The sequence below is a fragment of the Pempheris klunzingeri genome, chromosome 15 (genome assembly GCF_042242105.1).
Source record: "Pempheris klunzingeri isolate RE-2024b chromosome 15, fPemKlu1.hap1, whole genome shotgun sequence".
Lineage (NCBI taxonomy): Eukaryota > Metazoa > Chordata > Actinopteri > Acropomatiformes > Pempheridae > Pempheris > Pempheris klunzingeri.
The window spans coordinates 11,952,505-11,974,092 of record NC_092026.1 but is presented as its reverse complement, the minus strand read 5'-3'; the positions used below and the strand labels follow the sequence as shown (position 1 = coordinate 11,974,092).

The 21,588-nt window shown below is 41.7% G+C and overlaps 2 protein-coding genes across 2 annotated transcripts in view; one reads left to right on the top strand and one right to left on the bottom strand.

Annotated features, from left to right (window-relative positions):
- The first annotated feature begins 825 nt into the window (after positions 1-825).
- Positions 826-12,432, top strand: abhd3 (abhydrolase domain containing 3, phospholipase). Its single transcript, XM_070844458.1, has 9 exons — positions 826-1,051; positions 2,082-2,245; positions 4,123-4,305; positions 5,690-5,735; positions 8,244-8,356; positions 9,187-9,360; positions 9,764-9,812; positions 9,905-10,070; positions 10,283-12,432. The coding sequence occupies exons 1-9, from the start codon at positions 890-892 to the stop codon at positions 10,462-10,464; spliced, it is 1,239 nt and encodes a 412-aa protein (XP_070700559.1). The 5' UTR covers positions 826-889; the 3' UTR covers positions 10,465-12,432.
- A 5,058-nt stretch (positions 12,433-17,490) lies between these two features.
- The window catches only part of greb1l (GREB1 like retinoic acid receptor coactivator), a 38,751-nt gene continuing 34,653 nt past the window's right edge, over positions 17,491-21,588 (bottom strand). Inside the window, exons 24-34 of the mRNA XM_070845129.1 lie at positions 21,431-21,536; positions 21,130-21,290; positions 20,847-20,978; positions 20,490-20,651; positions 20,084-20,288; positions 19,579-19,726; positions 19,097-19,324; positions 18,860-19,001; positions 18,556-18,756; positions 17,789-17,927; positions 17,491-17,654 (exon numbers count right to left, since the gene is read on the bottom strand). Coding sequence (XP_070701230.1) covers positions 17,491-17,654; positions 17,789-17,927; positions 18,556-18,756; positions 18,860-19,001; positions 19,097-19,324; positions 19,579-19,726; positions 20,084-20,288; positions 20,490-20,651; positions 20,847-20,978; positions 21,130-21,290; positions 21,431-21,536 — 1,788 coding nt within the window. The remainder of the gene's footprint in view (positions 17,655-17,788; positions 17,928-18,555; positions 18,757-18,859; positions 19,002-19,096; positions 19,325-19,578; positions 19,727-20,083; positions 20,289-20,489; positions 20,652-20,846; positions 20,979-21,129; positions 21,291-21,430; positions 21,537-21,588) is intronic.

The window sequence follows — 21,588 nt, the reverse complement described above, 5'->3', positions numbered from 1 at the left end:
TAAAGGGCTGTCTGTACTCACAGCACCTGGTGTTACAGCAGGTAACTAACATTACGCTTCACACAGGCATCACCCTCTAGAGTGGAATACAGGTGAAGCAGGATGTGGTCCATACCACATTGGGTCCGTCTGGTACACACAAACACAAACGCACACCCATTTCACGTCCACACTCACAGCATCACAGCACATTTGTGCACAATACCAGATATCATCAGCATGAGGGAATGAAAATGGAAACCATAAAACCTACTGCTGTGAGAATCAGTGATGATGGTCATGCACTGTAACAACAATTTGAATGAAGGAGCAGGGGGAGTTAATAGATGATTCAGATACTTACAATTATAGTTAGAACAAGTTTTCTTTTAAGATATGAGTGGAAAGTTTTGTTCTTGCAGCTGCAACACTGCTTCATATTTTTCACTTTTATTAATATCTGTGCAGTTCCTTTTTTTTTTTTAGTTAATAATTATTTATGATGTTCATATTCTGCCTTTGGGGCAGCAGGTTGGTGTGGTGGTTAGCGCTGTTGCCTCACAGGAAGAGGGTGTCAGGCTGCTTTGCAGTGTGAACCTGGGGTCCGTCTGTGTGGAGGCTCATGGCGCATTGTGCACATCAACTGTATATCCTGCAGGGGGCGACAGAGTGACCGTGAGCGCCCGCACTGATAGCTGGTCAAAGAGCGCCACCACTCGCTGGTACACGCACACAGACGAACATATATATATATATATATATATTTATATATTTATTTATATATATCTCCCCCCCACATCAGGTCCCCTTGACTGTCTCCTTCACACTGTGGGCTCGCAGGCAGACGCAGCTGACTTTGAACCGAGCTGGCCGCTGTCCTCACAGTGCGGGTGCAAACAGGGACCTTGCAATGATCTCGCTGGACTTCAACTTCAACATTTTGACAAGGGACCTGTCACATTATCTGGAGAATCAAGTCAAAGTTGGGCTGTTCGGCTCGGGAGTAGGACTGTCTCTGTTTCTGGGCTTTAGCGCAGCGTACACCTGCTACTATTTGGTCTCAGTAGCGAAGGTAAGACTCGTCATATTTTTAATACCACACCGGCTGCTCGGACAGAGGACATTATTTATGCGCCCGTGTGTACAATTAACGCCGGTTTTTCATGGAGGAGCATCATCGCTGCCGCGCCAGTGATGATGCCCGACCGGTGCATTTGCAGATGGAGGTTTTCGATCATCAGGCTGCATCTGTCCGCCGGTGGGCTAACGTGACACGCCTGCACATGTGGCACAGGCTGCCACACGTTTGAATCAGTACATTTACCTGAATGTGATCCACATCCATGTGCAGCACTCACATGCAAATACGTCGAATCGATCCATAGGCGGACACGGTTAAATGTCGGCATTGATTAAGCTAGGCTAACGTTAATGTTAGCTAGAAACGCCGGTAGAGGGATTTATGTAACGTTAATGCACGCTGGGAGACGCATAGTGTTGATTTTATGTAATAATAATAATAATAATAACAACATATGATAATAATAATAACAATAATAATGATTTAGCCGTTCATGTATGAGTTTCACATTAAAATGATAATGAGAAATAAAAATAGTCCAAGTTGAAATACTAAACGTCAATTTGTTAGTAGCTAATGTGCTAAATTATGCAACAGATCTATGCTGTGGAGGACTATTCATTTCCATTGTGCAGGGCTAATGCATGCAACAATTATTATCAGCATGTTGAAGCCCAATAGAGACCTTACATGCAGGTTCATGCAGATGTGTCCATCTCATATTCTTTGCAATGAGCCACTGGGTTTTAGGTTGTTCTGGACACTCAGATTTGGATCATGTATTCTCTGTATTAAATGTTATTTTGTTGTTATTTAAAGATCTCATGCACCACAGGATTTGATGTAGTCTCTATAGGCAATTCTGCAACAAGTTGTGCAATTTCTTAAAAAAATAAATGGACACGATGTAGTAAAACATGATGTAAAATATGTCAAATTAAGTATCATCACAATAGTTTACGTCACTTTTTTTTTTTTTGACTCAAACCTGTGCAACGCTTTGTGCACCTGTGTTTTGCAGAAGCCACAGCTCATCTCAGGGGGTAAAAAGTTCTGCCAGTTTCTGAGGGAGCAATGTCCGGTAGTGACAGAGACCTACTACCCCACCTTTTGGTGCTGGGAGAGCCGCATCCAGACTCTGCTGAGACCCTTTGTCACAGCCAAACCTGGGGTCGTCTACAGAAAGTAAGTCCTCGCCTTGACCGTCGTGCTAATTGTCCATCATTCAAGAATTTATTTCTTGCAGTCTTATTTCCTTGCAAGCACCTGGTTAAAACGTGCATTTGAACTCATAAAGCAGTTCAGGTCAAAGACGTCATATCGAATAAGAGATAAGTATGAAACGTGGTGGCTACAAAGTTCACCTTTATCATAACTGCAGTAAATGTGCATTAGATACGACAGCTCTCTTGCTCTGGCGTTCCAGAGTAATTAAATGCAGTTGCAGTATTTTCCATGCCCATGATAAAAAAACACTAGCTTAGTCTATGACAAGATGCCATTGCCTATTTCTTGATTTCTTTTCTGCCAGTTTCACAACTGGAAACAAATCCCAGTATTGTTCTTAGCCAGGACTCAAAAGCTCAGTGGAGAAAGAGATCTTTTGTGGCTCTATGCAGGCTTGGGCCGCCCTTCCTGCTCCTTGGTAATGTACATTGTGCTGAAGATTAATTGCCACTGCATTCCTTGCCCCCCCTGCGTACATAAAGGAGATTAAAATGAATTAAGAGAGACTTATTTTTCATTATTACTATTTGTTACTTGCATTCTCACGTAATTGTGTTTCATGTATTCTAATATTCCCTAATTTCCATGGTTATGCTTTTTGGCTCAGAGTGTGTGTGTGTGTGTGTGTGTGTGTGTGTGTGTGTGTGAAAACAGTGTAAAGTTTGTTTGTCAGTGAGGAGCTTGGGGATGGGCAAAAAGAACAACATAAAAATGAAACCTCCAACCATAACATGAAAATTAAAATGAATTTAAAATTCAATTAAAATGGATTGTGTTTGTTGGTGTGTTTCAAATAAGGTTGGACACTTCATCAAAAGATTGATACAGGTTTTTGTGTTGTTTTTAACTCTTCAGTTGAATTATTAGTTGCATCATTTGACATTCATACTGCCTCTGCTTTTGGCAGTTTCCTTGGTCAAGGAGACAAATATTCCCATAATGCACATTCATCCTCGTCCAACACGCTTATCAAACGTGGTGAGACTGATGGTCACATTCTGTGCTATTATGACATTTTCTCTTGGGACAACAGGACATTCCCCACCCCCCCTATAATGAAGTTACCCAAGGTTGACCAAGGACGGACAGCGTGAAAACTGTCCTATTTGTCACCGGGTGGCGGGGTGAAATTCCACTCATCTTGTTGTCCATGTGGAGGATTAACACCAGGTCTCCTCCCACTTTGCGTGCTGGTCACTCTGGATTGGCCCTCTCTGACTTTAAAGTCTGGCCTCAGGTGCATATTTCATGGCGGTTCTGTAATTTCATGCTGATGTCTTTACCAACGGCCCGCCAAGTTGGCTCACTGGCCGCTGTGTGTGTGTGTGTGTGTGTGTGTAGAGCAGGTTTTAAAATGCACTAGCACTGGGAGTGAATGACCTCATCTGCCAGGCTAGGCTTGTGTAGCCCAGAAATTGATTGATCATAAGAAGCTAGTGGTGCAGTGCCCTCCTCCTTATCTTAACTTGCAGTGTGTTGCAAATTACACTGACGAGATGATCGCAAAGGAAATGAAGCAGCTGTCAGTGAGCGTTCAACTCGCATATCAAGTTCCCCTTTTGGCACTGCTTGTGATGGATACAGTGAAATAATCACTTTACGTGGAACTGAACAGAGAGCATTAATTGTGCAAAGAATGGAACAGAGGCATTTTAACAATTTACAATGAGATATGCATTTAAATGCCCATATCTAATATTAATTTTAGGATTTTTTTTAATCGGTGTTTTAGTGATTGCATATATTTCAGTAAGATAAATAAATAGAGAACTGATAGACGATGACATCCAGACAGATCCTTGTTGCTGAGTTGCGTGTCCTGCTCATCTCTGCAGTGAGCTTATTAAGGCAGCAGATGGAGGACAGATCTCTTTGGATTGGTTTGACAACGACGACAGCTTTGCTCATCCCGACCCTGCCACCAGGCCCACAGTCCTCCTTCTCCCCGGCCTGACCGGCACCAGCCGAGAGTCCTACATCCTGCACATGGTCCAACAGAGCCGTGATCTGGGCTATAGGTGGGTGGTCTTGGCCAGATACCCTGGCTGAGGTCCAGCACTGAGCACACACGCAGGGCGCTAAATCACACAACTGACACTCTCTGTGCCTTGTGATCTAATTTTCCTCTCATCTAGCGTACAGACATTTTGTCCAGTCAAAGTCACAATACCTCAGCAGTCATGCCAATATTGATTAAAAGGTAAAAACCAGACGCCCGCTTTTGTAGCGATTTTGTAACTTTTATGTAATGGGCGCATGAGTGACAGGAGCTTGGGGTTATTCCAGGCGAAGTGCACAAATAAAGTGGGCAGCTAAGCTTTGTGTCAAGAGCCGCTTTTTGTAAATAGCCAAACGAAGCACAAGCTTGAAGAGTTGCAGAGGGAGGCAGTTTTCTCCCCCCTTTCTCCCTCTGCAATAGGCCTTTTCTCTGTGTTCTCTGTCTCTGCACTCATTCTCTCAACCAGATTTGGGAAGGCATGGGAAGAGAGCCGGCAAACTCAGCATCTTCCACCCCTCACCACCCCTGTCTGTGTAGCTTAATGAATTACAGCTTATCCCAGTACAAGCTTTGCAGCTTAGCCCAGACCTGCTTCCGAGTCTATGCTGCAGTGTGTGTTTAAGCACCCCCCCCACCCCCACTCCCCCGTCCTCTTGCCCCGCACCCCATCTAGCCCCTCCCCGCTGCTGAGTTACACCGATAGAACCAGCGGGTCTGACTCCACCAGATAATAGATGACTGGTGAGAGATGTGGGGCGACGCAGGGCGCTGATGCCTTCGCTTTACTGTACAGACAGAATGCTCCTCACACAGCTGTGCCTCTCTGCACGCCTCATCATACTTATCATCATAAGCAAGGAACGTTTGTTTAAAGGACTGTTTACTGTGTTCAGTAACTTGCAGTGAGAACGAAAAAACTGATCATCCTTGTACACATGCTTTTAATTAAAAAGCAAACCATTGAATTTAAGGCAAATAACAATCATTTTAATAACTGATTAACCTGCCAATTATTTTCCTGATCGTCCGAGTAATCTCTGTCTATAAGATGACAGAAAATTGTGAGTTTTCTGTGAACCACAAGGTGACAAATGGCTCTTTTTATCCAAAAATCAGTCAAAAACCCAAAGATATCCAGTTTACAATTGTATGAAACACAAAATAGATAGATAGAAAATATTCAATAAGCTGGTACTAGCAAAAGTATCAACACTTTCACTTGAAAAAATTAGTAAGAAAATTAATATATCATCAAAATAGTTGCTGATTCATTTTTTGATGATGAACCAGTCTTAAATTATCATTACAGCTCTTTTTGAACTCGTTTCAGTTACAATAGATAGATGAAGTGATAAAGGGAATCTTTTAAAAGGCAGTAATCACATCTGTTTTGTGTATTTCAGATGCGTGGTATTCAACAACAGAGGGGTTTCTGGTGAAACGCTGCTGGTAAGAATCTAACAAATCATTTCTTTGTATCAATTCTTTGTTTCACTTCGTAATTCGTCTTAATCTCAGACAGATATGCACTCGGATTGAAAAGGACTTTTAAGGACAGTTAGTTCTACCATTTGACAGTATGACAGCCTCCCGGTAGACATTTTTCTTTTTCATCGCCTCAGCCAGCGCGGTGCATGTCTGTTCCACACGTGTCACCGTGCCCACAGGCAGACTAAGCACAGACAATGTTTTTGCACAACAGGGATTAAGTTGCAGGCAGATACTGTATTTTAATGCCGATCCGCAGAAATATGACCCAGCCAAGCACGTGCTGTTCTGACACCTGCCTTAATCTGTCCTCTTACACCCGAGTATATTTAGCCAACAAAACGGGTCTGACTTCTGAGAACGCATAGCATGATGTTGTATGTCTGTACGTCTCCCCTTTGGAACAGAGGAGCGTTCTTTACCGGCGGCCGTATCACCCCGATCTAATCATACCATCACCACCATACAGAGATCTCATCCGAAGCACAAACGGTGTTTCATTACAGGCCACAATTAATCTAATGTTCCTCTTGCTGGGTGTAAATCTGAATCAGTGGCTGATCTGTGTCCTGCTGTTGTCTTTGTCGTTTTCTGTCTCAGCTGCAGACAAAGAAGGGTCAAAGTGACACAAAAGCAAAAGTGTCCACTCAGCTTGATTCGAGCATCCATTCTAGGTCATATCCACAATTTAGTTGGCTGCGGGTAAAAAAAAGAAAAAGAAAATGTTTAAACTCTGTAACCTCAGTGCTGTATGAAGTGGTGGTGGTGGTGGTGGGGGTTCTCCCTCATTTAGTTTGAGAATTGTGCTATATTTGATGCAAATTATTTAGCATTTGTACGCTCCCATGGGTGTTTTCTCTGTGTCCAGTTAGTGTGAATATCGTCCATTGTTAAAGTAGGCCAGCGCTTTAGAATGACCCGCTGTATAAAGATGTCCCCTGCCTCAAAGACTGTCCTGAGTGATCATGCCCTGCTTCCAGGCCTCACAAAAAGCCTATTACATACAGTACATTACACTTTACTATGGAGCAGCTCTATAATGCTGTTATAATATTTCCTCCTTCCTTTCCTTATTTTTAACATCTTTTTTATGTTACAATTCTCTTTGGAAGTTTTGTTTCACTGCAATGCCCCAAACCTGAGCATGTCCTGTTAGAGGGACTGAGAGAGCACAAAAACGGGATTTTACTTTGCCTGAGTTTTCTGTTTGAATCCTAATGAAGGGCCTTGAAGAGCTGAAGAGTCAACAGCATCCTGGGAAGTTGGACTTGTTAAATAGGGCCCTGCGAGTTAGAGCTGATTTGTTTTCTAATGTTAAGTAACCTGCCTTGCCTGACAAAATGTTTCTGTTATAGCCAGAAATACCTGAATAAATAATGATAGCAGCTTCTACCCACAGGCCATCGCACTATTGAACACTTAAATCTGCCTCAGACTTGCAGTGTCTCTACTCTCTCCTATGTATATTTTTTTGCACTTTTGGTTAGCACACCATTACTATACTGTATACACCCTTACCCTCCTTACCTCATGTATATAATGGAACCTCTACATAGTCATTCCATATTTATTCCAGCATCTTTGCAGTCTGCATCATTGCACTACTGTCTTCATCACACTCTTTGTCAAGTTTTTTGTTTGTTTACATCTTTACATATATATATTTATGTATTTACATTGTACATAGACCTTAAATGTTTATTTCTTTGCTCAAGTTAAATTTGTGTTTACTTTGCTTAGTTTGTTCAGCTTTGTTGTTCTTGTCTCGCTTTTTGTCTGTTTGTAAGTACACAAGAGCAGTGGAAGTCAGATAGCATAGTGTTTTTCAAGATATGTTGTAAAGTCATACCTTTGCAACATTAGACTAGCAAAAATTTGTATTATATATATTTTATATATACATTTTATATTTCATATTCATTCATATGAAGTAGGTTTAGGGCTGCAGCTAACAATTATTCTTACTATCAGTTAATCTGGCAATGATTTAATTGACTTTTGATTGTTTGCTTGGTCTATGAAGCATCTGAAAAGGCCATTTAAGCCCAAGGTGACACCTTTAAATGTCTTTTTCTGTCTGAACAACAGACTTTCACAGAAGACTGAGATAAACAATAAAGATTAATATGTGAGAAACTAGATATTTGGCAGTTTTGGTTAAAGAAAACTACAAGTTATCAATTATCAAAATAGTAGATATATTGTCTGTATATCAACTAATTAAAAAATGAGGTGTAATATCTTTGCACAAAAACTCCTTGTCATCAGGAACTAGTGCCCACATTAGCATTGTAAAAGTGGTACTAATAAAAATATGAAGTAAAGTCTGGGTATATTGTACTTGGAGGGAGGCATTTTAGTTTCAAATTAAAAGAATTCACTTTCCATTTTCTTTTAATGTGGAGTCTTCATTTTTCACAGAGAAGCAGAAAGAAAAGAGTGACTGTATTGTCTCCCTGTCTCACCCAGACCCCGAGGACCTACTGTGCAGCCAACACAGAGGATCTGGAGACTGTTATTGAGCACATCCAGAGGACTAATGAAGCTGCTCCAATTATGGCTGCTGGAGTATCAATGGGAGGGTAATGAAGCCACTCACTACCAGCTGACTGGACATTTCAGTATCAGTGACACTGCTAACCGATATCAGACTGTGTCTTAAAGCAGCGCAAGACAACTTCACGCATTTGTTGCTGACTCAAACGTAACTAGAATATGTGAACTCTGATACCCAGAAATCACATTACTAATTCATCTAGTCTGATTGGTTTATGCCAAGGAAGAACAAGAGAGGGGAAAGATGTCATGCTTGTAAGTCAAACCGTCTCTCTGTGCAGCAGACTGTTTGTTTTGTTGTTGTGGTTTTATAGAAATAAAAATGCCTGATATTAGAATTGCATATTGAAAAGATCTAGATTTCCCAAAGTAATTTTTTAAAGTGCATCTGTATTAGAGCACATCACATATTCACTCAGTGTTGTAGAGCTAGACAGATAAGTTACCCAAGCCAACAGATTGCCCAATATAAGCTCAAAGCAGATGTATCAGTATTAGCATGTATAGTCTGATATCACCAGAGAGCTCTGACAAGTTGACTTTTTAACTGTAAAATGTCCTGCTTAGCACGTATCTTGGTCACAATTCTTTAAAGAAATTAAATAGGCAGGATTTATATCATGGTTATTGTTTATGTTACATGTTTATGAAAAATAAATATTGCCTAAAAAATCCAATTGGGCTGTAGTGAGAGGTTAAATGTGGTCCCAGTAGTTTAGTGTGGCATGTCAGAGGAGGTGTTTTTTTACTGCACAGCACTAATCCCATGAAGTGAAGGATTGGTCCGAAATGGAACATGTTCCAATCCCTGTTTCTCCCCATCTGTCCCCTCCTCTCGCCCTCTCTCCATATTCAGGATGATGCTGGCCAACTACTTGGGACGCAAGGGCCGGAAAACCTGTCTGAAAGGAGTAGTAGTCTTCTCAGCGGGCTGGGATGTATTTGAGTGCACAGCTTCACTGGAAAAACCCCTGGACCGTTTCCTCTTCAACTCCTACCTCACCAGCTGCCTACAAGCCTCTGTGCACAGGTCAGCTGGGGCCAGAGTGGGATTAACGCGCTGCTAGTGCTGGAGGCCGTCGTGCATGCCAAGAAGTTGAATAACTGAGTTTTACTCATTTATTTTTCATGTGTTGATGAGAGGTTTGCTCTTTACAGATCCAGGCAAAATACATGACTGTTGCTGTGCATTTTATTTATCGGATGATGAAGAAAACACAGCAACAACAATTATAATACCCCAAATAAATTCTAATCTGTGGAGTAACGTGATATAAATGCATAGTTTTGTAGTACTACTTTGTAAAGTGGCCTTGATTGTTGTTTCATTATGTTGTTTCAACCTTGTCAGCAGTTTTGAGGTACGTTTTCAGACGCAAATCATTTCAACTAACAGCAGTCGGTGACCGTTTTATTTTTCTCTCCCCCTGCAGACACAGACCAGTGCTCGAGAAGTGTTACGACATCGATCATGTCATGAAGGTCGGGATTATTTTCACTGACACTTGGTCATAAATGCTAATCTAATTAAACGAAGTAGCCAGCATTTTAATCAATTTCCTCTGTCCCCACAGGCAAAGACCATTCGAGAGTTTGACGAGAGGTTCACCTCCAGAATGTTTGGCTATCCTACCAATGACGACTACTACCATGATGCCAGTCCTGTCCACAGGCTGAAATCTGTGCAGGTGCCAATGCTGTGTCTGAACGCTGCTGATGATGTCTTTTCCCCATCTCATGGTGAGCCCCAGCAACCTCACCAGATTTTCTCTGCAATCTGACTTCACCACCTATTTTTTAATGTCATTATTTAATTTACTTAGGGGATGTACTGAGGGAAAACTGATTTTATATGCTGAATTTACTGGCACTACTGACGTAGTGGCATGAACAATAAGAATCTAGTCAACAGAGACTAATGCAAGGCCCTGAATTCTTTGTTTCCTGTGCAGCCATTCCAGTGGACGCAGTGAAGCAGAATCCTAACTTGGCCCTGCTTATTACCTGTCACGGCGGCCATATTGGTTTCCTTGAGGGCCTTTGGCCTCGACAGAGTACTTACATGGACCGAGTCTTCAAGCAGTTTGCAAAGGCGGTCATCGAACAAGGTGGCCGACTTAAAGACCTCTCCTGATAAGAGAACTTAACAGTGTTCCTCTAGTTTTGCTTCCCCACTTCCTCTCTCCTATTCCCTTCTCCTCATTCCCCTTCCTTACTTTGATATTTTCTTTCATTTTTTCTCATTCATCTTTCCTTGCTGCATTCCAGTCTCCATTTTTGATTCCATTTTTCCTACCTTCCTTCCTTTGCCCTTTCATCGACCTGTTCTCCTCTTTCATCCTTCATCCCTCCTTACCGAACCCCATCCATTCTCTATTCATTCCTTCTCTCTCTACCTAATCATATTTTGCCTTTTTCCTTCCTTCCATTGACTTGATTTTATCTTTGTCCTCTATCCCTCCGTCCCATTCTCCCTCCTGCCACAAGCAAAAAACATTCTTTCTCATTTGAAAGGCACATCTTATTGAATGCAGTATTTGTGTTGCATTCAACAATCATTTATTTATTCCATAGTTAACAAGTCATTGTATGTAATCATACTCTAATAGTATGCTTATTAAAAAAAAAAAAAACAAGCATAGCTGTTCAAAAGCTGAATCTGTGCACATCTTGTTTAGCATTAGCTAGCAAAAAAGATTTCTGCAATTACCTTGTGCTATTATTTTCTTTTGACGTTAACACAAGTACTGTACATGAAAATCCAATCATCTTTGTTCATGAAGCGTCCTTTAGTACTCATATCAGTAGGATTTTAGCCCTCAGGGATTGTCTTTATTTGCTCACTTCTTTCCTTCCTCTGTGAGTTTGCTTTGTCAGTCACTCTCCTTTAATTTGTATGTTCTTCATTTCCTGCGTCACAAAAATAGTTATTTACTAGCTGACATATGGTTGTTGCTTTCTTTAAAGTAATGTAAACGCTATTTGATGAGAGTTAGATGAGAGTACTGATGCCACTTTCATGTCAGATCATTAAATATGAAGCTACATCTTGCAGCTGATTAGCTTAGCTTAGCATAAAGACTGGAAGCAGGGGGAAACAGCTAGCTTGGCTCCGCCTACCAGTGCCAGTAGGCTTGATTTTTTTACCTTTGGACAGTGCCGAGCTAGCTGCTACGCTAAACTAATTCAAGCCAACCAGCTGCTTCATCTTTAACGCACAGACACGAGGGAGGTATACATCTTCTTATCTAGCTCTTGGCAAGAAAGCGAATGTGCGCATTTCCCAAAATGTTGAACTACTCCTTAAAGTAACCTTCTGCATGCACTTTTATTTTCACACATTCTACCTTTATGCACACCAAATAGTTCTACAAATGTATAATATGGAGAATAATTCATTAATGACGAGGAATGTGAAATTGCACTATTTTAGTTGATACTACCATGCCTGTAATTCCTTAACACAAAGCACTTATCATTCAGCATATGACAGTATATCCCAAAGGCTGAGCAGAGCAGTACATGAATTCCATGAGGTTTTCTTTGTGAAGATGTTAGTGGTTATATCTGTAAGTAAGTCTGAGGGTGCTAGATACAGTGATGTGAATGAAGTAATGCACATATAAGGACAGAGAGTGTACATACTGGCTGTTTGAAATGGTGGATGTTGCTTTACAAGATGCATAGTATCGTTAATGGGACCTGGTTGTCAGTCGTTTTTTGTTTCGCCAACAATGATCAAGGGGCTGGCTACCGCATATGAGTTGGCATTGATGAAATGAGCCGATCTGACTGGCAGCCAGACTTTCAGTAATGCACTGCATGAGGGATTTTGACTTCCTGTTCCTGTGGAATTTTGGTGTCTGTTTGTTCTGCCAAGTGTCCATCGAGTAGCATGTGTCTCATCAGCGCCATCATGTCCTGAACCTTAACATCACTTGATAATCTGTAGCACAAAGGACATGTTTGTTTGTTTTTTTTCACAGGATGCTGCATTTCATTTTGTACACTGCATAAAAAGAAAAAAAAACAAACATGTGCAGCAATAAGATTTTAAATTTAAAAAAAAAGTGTCTCTATAGTACAAGTACTAGTATATGCACATTATCAACATGAGTGTTATATGCTGTATTTAATAAATTATTAAACGGAGTTATTAGCGCTTCTGCTTGTAATGCACTTTCTTATTGGATTGCTCGACTGACCAAATACTGCAGTTTAGAAAAGTTTACTGCATTTGCCATTAGTCAGCAGTTCTCTTTCTGTCTTTGTCTGCCTTTAACAGTGGGGTTTTACATCTGTGGCTAAACTCCGATAATACCTGGGCTGCTGGGTCAGAAGCTCCTCAACCACATGAGGTGTCATTCTCACAGAGGACTTCCCCCCTTTGGTCCCCTGAAGTCAGGACATTTGACAGTCTACCACTGGAGCTGGCTTACTGCATGACCAGTGTGTCACTGCAGGGTCAGGCTCTCTCTCCTCTCACATCACAGTATTGGGTTTTGGTCCCCTGGAATTGACTCACTCCACACTCACAGGCTTAGCTGCTGATAGGATATGCATTGCTGCAGTAGTGGATGTGATCCACCAAAGGCAAACTGTAATCCCCTGGCACTCCACTTACATTCACCCCAACCCCCCAATAAGCCCACAGACAGATGAGCTTTGGTTTTAGCTGAATGGTTTATGGAAGCCTGAGAGTAATTAGAGTAGACTGCCAAGAGGGATGAGTAATTTACTGTTGGTTACTATCTATGAAAATTGATATTATGTGGTAGGAATCCCTCTATTGTAAATGTTGATATCTCTGCTCGTGCGAAAATCTACACGGCATATTATGTAATTATGGATCAATAAACAAGCAATGTGCTTAATGTTAAGATGTAATAAAGGATGTTTCACAGCAGTGTGATACAATGATACTTTTAATCAGCGTTTGAAAGTAGTTTAGTATTAAGTACTGCATTGCCTGAGGACTCAATAACTGAAATATGTCAGAGGGAATTATCAAGAGACATTTTCTCCTTTTCCTTAGATGCGTTTGTTGAAATGAAACAAATGAAACAATGAGCCAATATTTACTTATTGTATAGTCATTAAACAGTCAGTTACCCTTTGCCTTCTTTTTAAGCATCAGAATTCTCCAGTTTCCCACAAATTAATCGTTTTGGGACATCTAAAATCTTTAGAGACAAAACTCTCTCGGGCTTTGTGCACAGTATCTTATTGCAATTAAAAGGTGCAAGAATCAGCAAGCCAACCACTCTCTCTTGCCCTCTCTTCCCTATCCTCATCCTCACTGCAGCTGGCTGAAAATAGCCTTGTGTTATATCACACAGGGGTTGTAGGTTGATGGAAAGTGTGCTCTAATATTACCTCGCAGGAGCTGAAATAGTACTGTCAGTGGACCAACAATGCCCCTGTGCCCTTAAAGTGAAGCCAGAGGAGATCCTATAGCATCCATTAAGAAGCCATTTCTGCTTTTGATAATGAGAGGGGCCATTGTGCATAGTCATAGCATGGCTGCAGAGGTGCTGAGGTGAGGCAAATATTGCGGAGGGAGGTGACTGGGAAATGAGCAAGGTCCTGGGATTTATTCTGCAGCAGGAATAAAAAGATCTGGGATTGAGTGGATGCAGAGGAGAGCGAGAGGATTATTAAGCACAGGCTAAAGACAGGACTGCACATGCATTTCAGCAACACTGTTTAAGCTTTGTATTAATGCACCTGCAACACACTTGAAAACACTGTGCAGCACACAGGGGAAAGCACACCAAAAGAGCAGTAAAATTATCAAAGCAAATTGAAATCGGCGCTTCAGGGGAAAACTCCACCTATTGTACACATGAGGTTCAGGTTACTAATCGCAATAAGCACTACTCAGCCTGTGAAAACTGTCGTATCACGGCTGCTGTGGTTCTGGAGAGAGCTTTCCAAAGTATGGTAAAGAAAAAAGGTTTTGATTGATTTGAGCATTTTAAACAATTGGCCTGTTTTACAGAGTGGAGGTGAGGAGTTTGACAGATGTTTGCATTACAAGAAAGGTAGGATCATGCAGCTTTGAAGCTTGAGTTACACTAAGACCAAAAGTCAAAACATCCTGGAGCCTGCTGCTTTCGATATTGACCATTTGTTTTTCAGTCTGTCTATAGTGAATCACTGGAGTACCCCATTAACTACTCCACAACCATGTTACAGGCTCTGGGGCGACCTAGGGCGATACTGCAATACTCTTGTTTGCTGGGGTTGCACTCAACTAAAGCCATTCTGGGACTTTGTTAAAGAGGGACATTAAAGGCATTAAGGTGCCACTGAGCTGAAACATTTAGGAGGGTGTAGGAGAAAGAGACGATAACTGGCAAAATGCTTCCAGCAAGATGTAGCAACAAATTTCTATATATATATATAACAACAAAATGTGTCAATTGTGCGCATGTATTTTGTATAGTGCAACTAGAATGGAGAGGGAGTCACCCCTTGGAAAAGACTGCAGTCTGATCAGCATAGGTCCATTAAATCTCCTTTTGCCAAGCCTCAGGTTTGTCAAAATAGCTAAACATAAAAATAAATTAATCTGTAGTTAATATTGGAGGTCACAAGTAGAGAGAGTAGAGAGCTTGAATAATCTTCGGCTGCATAACTTGAATTTGTTTTAATTTGGGATTAAGTATAGAATATTTGTGAATCTGAATATTTGTATGGTAACTATTTGCCACATATGTTACCGTGCATGAACGTTTGTGCCACTGTCACCCTTTGTTTTTCTCAATGAAACCATTTAACCATATAAAACATGCAAATGATTTTAGAAGTCATTTTAATACATTCATACATTTTCAACAACAATAGCATGGCTTTAATGTCACATGTTCACAGCCTGCAACCACAATGGTAAACATGAGGTAGATCACCCAGACACCAAGGCTACCACTGGGCTGCACATGGTTATCAAACACATTTCAGTGAAGATTGTGAGAGCAAGTTGCATATTAAGTGTTAAATTATTAAAAAGAAAGACACATTCTATGGACCACTGGAGTTTAAGTTAAAGTTTTGATCACTAGTCTTAAATTTGGAATAATTCTTGGATTCATTTAGTAGTGGGAAATATTCTTTTCTGCTGGCAACTTGTATAGTGCAAGTTCACATTTCCTACCCCAATGACATTCAGTAGATCTAAGAATCATTCGTTTGGGTCTTGTGCAAAGCATCCATGGATGGTTTTGAAGAGGACCTACTCCCTTGGTTTAAGCGAGCTTAGCATGCAATCAAATATTACACTTCAATATGATTATCAGTCCAAAATGTTTGTCAAATAAATAAGAATCCCTCATGGACCTGATTTTCATTTTCAATAAAAATCCAACACAAGAACAGGAAGGGATACAGACATATTGGTAAGGACACATCTAGGTAGATTCTTCTTGCCTTTGCAACATAACATAAAATGACATTATGACCAAAATATACTGGAAAAAGATAAACATCAGTAACCCTCAGTGGTTAAGGGGGTGATATAATATATTAATAATGTAAACAAAGCTTTAAACAGTACAGTAGTCCGAAATCCAATTATTTCTTTTTGCTTTCCTCAGACAAACAACCTTTGCCTCACAGTTAACTCGTTTCTTCATTCTCATTGGTCATAATCATTAGTGACTTGGGCAGTGACTGTATGAAACGTCACTTAAGGCATATTCTTTGGACAACCCTGTGCAGAAACATATAAAAACATTCTACTTTCGAGTATATGAAATGATCTGGTCAGCTGCTTTTGGCAGTGTGTAACCCTTTTCTTTGATTACCCTTTGTTTTGGCGGCAGAAGATGGCAGATTAGGAGTTTAATGCGTGGACACTAGCAGAGACCATCGATGTACGCTCAGCCTCGGAACACTGCAACAGGAGGTGAAATCCCAGTCACAGTCAGTGGCAGGATTATTTGGCAGTAATCATTATATAGCATCTACTGACGTAACGTGATTAAGCTCAAAATACCTAGTATTTAAGTCAGTAAATGCCTAAATACCAAAAATATGTAATTTAGAGCATAACAGTAAACTAATCCTACTTCCATGTTGCTCCGTCCGATTGGTGTTATACATAACAGATGAGTTGTAAACGTAAAACAAGTCAGATAAATCTGCTTTGGACAACAGGCCTGCCTCATAGCTTCATTACATTACATTCAAGCCACAATAGAGCATTAACATACTACATTCTTGAAAAGACAAAACTTTCTTTGGATAGATTTGTGTGTAAGTCATTTGGAATCTAAATCCACACTCACACTGCTCTGCGTTAGAGGGATTATCGATGCCACTTAAATATGTTTAGAGTGTGACGGCCCGAGGCCTTATGACAGTATCTATGCTGGCAAACGAGAAAATGAGTCTCCATTTGAAGTTTTAACGTGCTAACACAATTGGTTGCTTATTGTGTGAATCCCAATGAGGATGCAGCAAATCTGATACTCTTGATGACAGAAATCTAATACAGGCCACCCTCTATGGTTTTATTGTCACTGAGCGTCATGGAGCTTGAGAGGGCAGAGCAGGTGAGGAGGAGAAGCGAAGGGGAAAGGTAAGGGGCAGCTGAGGATGTCTTTGGTGCCAACATGTGCCAAAAATACAAGGTGAACTTGGAGGAAAGGTTCACCTCTTTAAGCGACCTCATTCGGATCTCTCTTTAAAACCCTGAGATAAACACATACGTCCGGAATGGGACATATGGTCGTCAAAGTCCATGTACACATACAATCTTCAAACATTCACATCATTGATCGGACAGCGTCCATTTTTGCGAAACACTACAACAAAACAAATAAAGTTCCGTTTCATCTGTTCTTTTTTCCCCACAGCAAAGTCTTTTCAGTAGAACACAAGCTCAAGTGGAGACAAACCCAGCTAAAAGCAAGAGATAAAGCATGTGCCGACCCTCTTCAGGGCCAGGCGTTCCGCACTGTGTCAGAGCAGCTGTAAGGAAAGCCATATTAGGTGGCCACGTGTTCACTTGTCGGGCACTTTGGATCTTGTGCTCCAGCATATCTCCTCTAACCCTCCATTGGAATGGTGAGTATTGTGATTGCTGGCTGGTTTGGAATCAAATCTATCCTTGTTTCTGATTGTGTTTCTGCAACACTGGACCCTGGGAGTTTCAGATTCAAACATGGCGGCCAGTCAGAAAATAGAGGGGCCGGTCCTCGCTGCAGTTGGCTGTCTGAAACTCGTCTCGCAGGCGGAATTGCCACTCGTCCTCCAGCTCCAGTCGGACGATGGTCTGACGCAGGGAACTTCGATCCTGGCTGATGACACACAGAGTGGCTCCTGTGGACACCACCGGGGTAAAAAAAAGTCAGAATCACACTACTACTTTAAAAGCCCGCTATGATTTGAACATAACACATAAGTTGACAGAAACAGAAACGGTAGCAATAACCACGACTGCACTGATGAGTCACCTTTGAGGAAGCGGAACTTCTTGAGGAGTCCAGAGACGACGAAGGAGTCACAGAGGTAAAGCAGCAGACCACTGAACAGCAGGCCCTGATGGTTCAGGTTGGTGGAGTGTGGACGAGAGTTGATGTAGCACACAGAAATCTGTGACAACACATATCACAAGATACACTTCATTAATCCCACTGAGGCAAACTGAAGGAAACATAAAGTACATATCTTTTAAGTTAGAATTAATGATGTTATTATAATGGGACCTTAATAATCCCTGTGTGGAGCTACTAGGTTGCATTGTGCGCAAGTGTGCATCATGATTTATGTCTATTGCAGCTGAAAACACAAACACAAGAAATGTGCCTAGGTATGCAAGTAATAAGGATGTGCACAGTGAATACACTGTTATCACGTCATCTGCACAATTGTACAGTACAAATATGCACTGCTGGCATTCACTGTTTGCACATGTGCGCGGATGCAGGTCAGGATGTTCTCAGCAAAACAGATGGTGAAATCATGCAACATGTTCCTCTGTGGGAAATTCAACAAACTTCAGGCTTATACTAACATTTGAAACTGTTTTTTTTTTTTGTAATAGTTAACTCTTAAGAGATTCCGCTGAAGCAGCAGTACAGCACAACAGCACTTGACCTCTATCCCAAAAGAGGTTTTCACAGTAGTCTGGCCATTAAGTCTTCCTGTTGGTTTAAGCTGAAAGGATGATGCTAATAGTCTCTTCTCCTGCTTTCAACTGCAACCTCCTGGGAGCTCTTACCTCTGGGCCGATATTGAGGTAGCTGTCGATGGACAGAACTGGGTTGCTTCTGTTCTGAACAGCCTTTGGAAACAGTCTGTGGCTACAGCTTTGCAGGAACTTTTCAAGCAGGAACTGGGCCGGGGCATCCAGGAGGGTCTGCTCACTGTCTGGGGCGCAAACATACTGCGATGGGCTGATTGAGGCAGGGTTTTCTATTTCCTGGAGAAGGATAAAAGAAAGCAGTTTAGTGTTAGATTGTGTTTCATGATGAAAGAAGGCAAAAAGAAATTCACTAGAAATCCACTTTCACCATGACACCCACCATGAGTTTAGGTTTGACCAGGGAGTCTTTGTTTCCCCCAACTGGAATGTGCTTCTTCATGAGGCTGAAGCAGTTGAAGCGACAAATCAGCAGCCCACTGCTATTCACCCTCAGATTAAAGTCCACCTCCTCACAGCTATACCTGCACATGGAAACAAAACAGCAGTGGCAGAACATTAAGACACTGCACAAATCACCACACACGTGACCGCCTGGCACAATCTTCTGCTGACATACCGGTTAAGGTCATATTGAACATTCTGCGTCAGGTCCACGTTAAGCATGACAAAGTCATGGAGGTGACACCGACTGAAGCCGTTGCTAGGAGACTTGCGAGCCAGGCTGCTGCTCCACTTTCGCGTACCACACATTGCATACAGGGAGATCTTCGGCGTGGTTTCCATATGCTGCAGCACCGTCTTCAGAGACACGTTGGTGAAGGTTGAGCCTCCATCTGATGCTTCACTGAGAGATTGAGAAAAAGACGGACAGGTTGCATAAAACATCACGATGTTTTTTAAGGGTTAAACAGTTTAAAACAAGCTTAAAATGAAGAAATCCAAACAAATCTTTTCTGTAAATTTTCTTTAACAGGCATGTCTAAATATTATAATATACACATATTTCAACCTTAATAAGGATAACTGAAGACAAAACTCATTAAGCCTCCCTCCCTGATTCTACAAATCAGAAACAATTCCCACCTGCTGTCTGCTGACTGGTGGATGTTCCACAGCACACAAGAGTCGTCCATCATGACAATAAAAGGCCATACGTCTTGTCTCTTAACACCTTGCTCTTCCAGTCGGTTTCTCTCCAGCTCCAGGTTGTGGTATGACAGCTCTTTGATCATGAAGCGGGCAGCGCCTTGAACAGACAAGACATGTGTAAATTTTTCATTTGTACTCTGTGATGTCTCCACTGCCCTTCAACCGAGAGACAGTGCTGCGGGATGTAATAAGCTGTGTGAATTCAGTGTAAAAGCTGAAGGTTACATTTTTCATAGTGTGTGTATGCATTACAAATTTGGTTACGTTTAGAAAATTACAAAATCGTATTTAAATTAAAGCCCATATGTGGATTTCTATTTGATTATAGCCTCGTTTGCTGTTTGTAGTAAAATGAGACAATCCCCAGGAAAATTGCTGCATCCATAGAGGGAGAATTCAATCTTTTACACACAGTTAATTAATCTCAGGTGAATTAAGCCAATAAACTGCTCACCAACTCCTGCGTTGTTGAACATAGCTGGCAGGACGAGCAGAATGTGGTTGGGCCAGTACTTCCTGTAGTGGTGCATCTCAAATTGCTTGACCACCAGAATGTGCAGATGAGCGGCGCCCTCCATAGCATGGAAAATGTTGAGCAGGCCGTGCTCTTGGCGTCCTGTAGTCGGGGTGAAGACTGGACTCTTTAACAGATCAGGATCCTACAGTCAGACGGACAGACAGACACACACAGAGAGAAGAATGTTGAGTAAATACAAAAGAGGAAAGTTGTGACGAAAAACAATTTGACATGTTAATTTCTAATGCCTCAATTTTGAACTCTAGCAGAAAGAGATGAGCAAACCCGCCCTCTCCAGACATATACATACACAAATACTCTCACATGTGTACAGTTAACTAACCTTGGTGGAGACTAGAGGCAGGCGCATGCTCTCCAAGTGGCTGCCCTGCTGACTGAAGACGAAGTACTGCTCCTTGGCTTTGGGAATGACAAACTGGAGCTGAACCTCCTCCCCAAGCATGGACGAGCAGAAGGTGAAAGCATGGAAGGTGCACTCCGACAGCTGCAACACATGCACACACGCATGCACATGCATTATTAACAAAGAGAGATCACCATCAAGCATGGCTACACTGTGCCAAAGTATTTTGACAGGTTGGGATGTATGTATGTGCATTTATAAGTCAGCTATGTTTTAAGTTACTCAGGCAGCACGTGCGTCTTAAATGTTTGATGTGAGCCTGCATACTGCACTCACCTGTGTGGCAGGGCCTGCATCACAGTAGTGGTGGCACTGTTCACAGTGATGAAAAGCATTGTGGGCAGCAAACCGGCTCAGGCGTATGGACTTGGTCTCTCGTTTGGCTGGCGTTTGGCTCTCTCCTTCCTCCTTGAATTCTACTGATAGCAAAAATCAAACACCTTCACACTCCGTGTTTCACATAATCTTGTTTGATTTACTACTAAATTAACATCCGCGTTGTATTTACACTGTCAGATTAAAATGTTTAACTCAGAGACTGCCTCTGGTGGAAGGTTGCATATTTCTCCTGACCTTTAAAGCACTTTGGCATCTTGTCAGTGTAAACAGGGCTGGCCCTCCTGAACTTAGGGTCCCTGGGGTAAGGGTCAAAGGGCAGCTTTCGGACTTCCTCGATGTCAGGCCACTGGGTATTTACTGGAGTTGTAACCTCTGATGTTTCTGCAGAGGAAAAGAACAAGATGAAGACCAGAAACTAAATCACCACTACACAAAATATAACCAGACATGGAGCTCCTCATTAAACCTACACTGTGTTTAAAAACATGTGGTCAGAATTAATGAGTCCCAATGATCCTCACCTTCTTCCTCCTCCTCTTCCTCATCATACACATCTACCTCCAACAGTCTGATAAGCATTCGAAACAGGATACGAAGAAACTGCAGATAGGCACCCGTTTTTCCCACCTAGGAAAGGACAGAAAACATCATCCCTGTAATGTTACAATGACACTTAAAT

Excerpts from the sequence above, each read along its gene's own strand:
- abhd3 (XM_070844458.1), top strand. The coding sequence starts at position 890 with ATGATCTCGCTGGACTTCAACTTCAACATTTTGACAAGGGACCTGTCA. Across the intron at positions 1,052-2,081 it reads ATTTGGTCTCAGTAGCGAAG|AAGCCACAGCTCATCTCAGG; the intron begins GTAAGACTCGTC and ends TGTGTTTTGCAG. Across the intron at positions 10,071-10,282 it reads TGTCTTTTCCCCATCTCATG|CCATTCCAGTGGACGCAGTG; the intron begins GTGAGCCCCAGC and ends TTTCCTGTGCAG.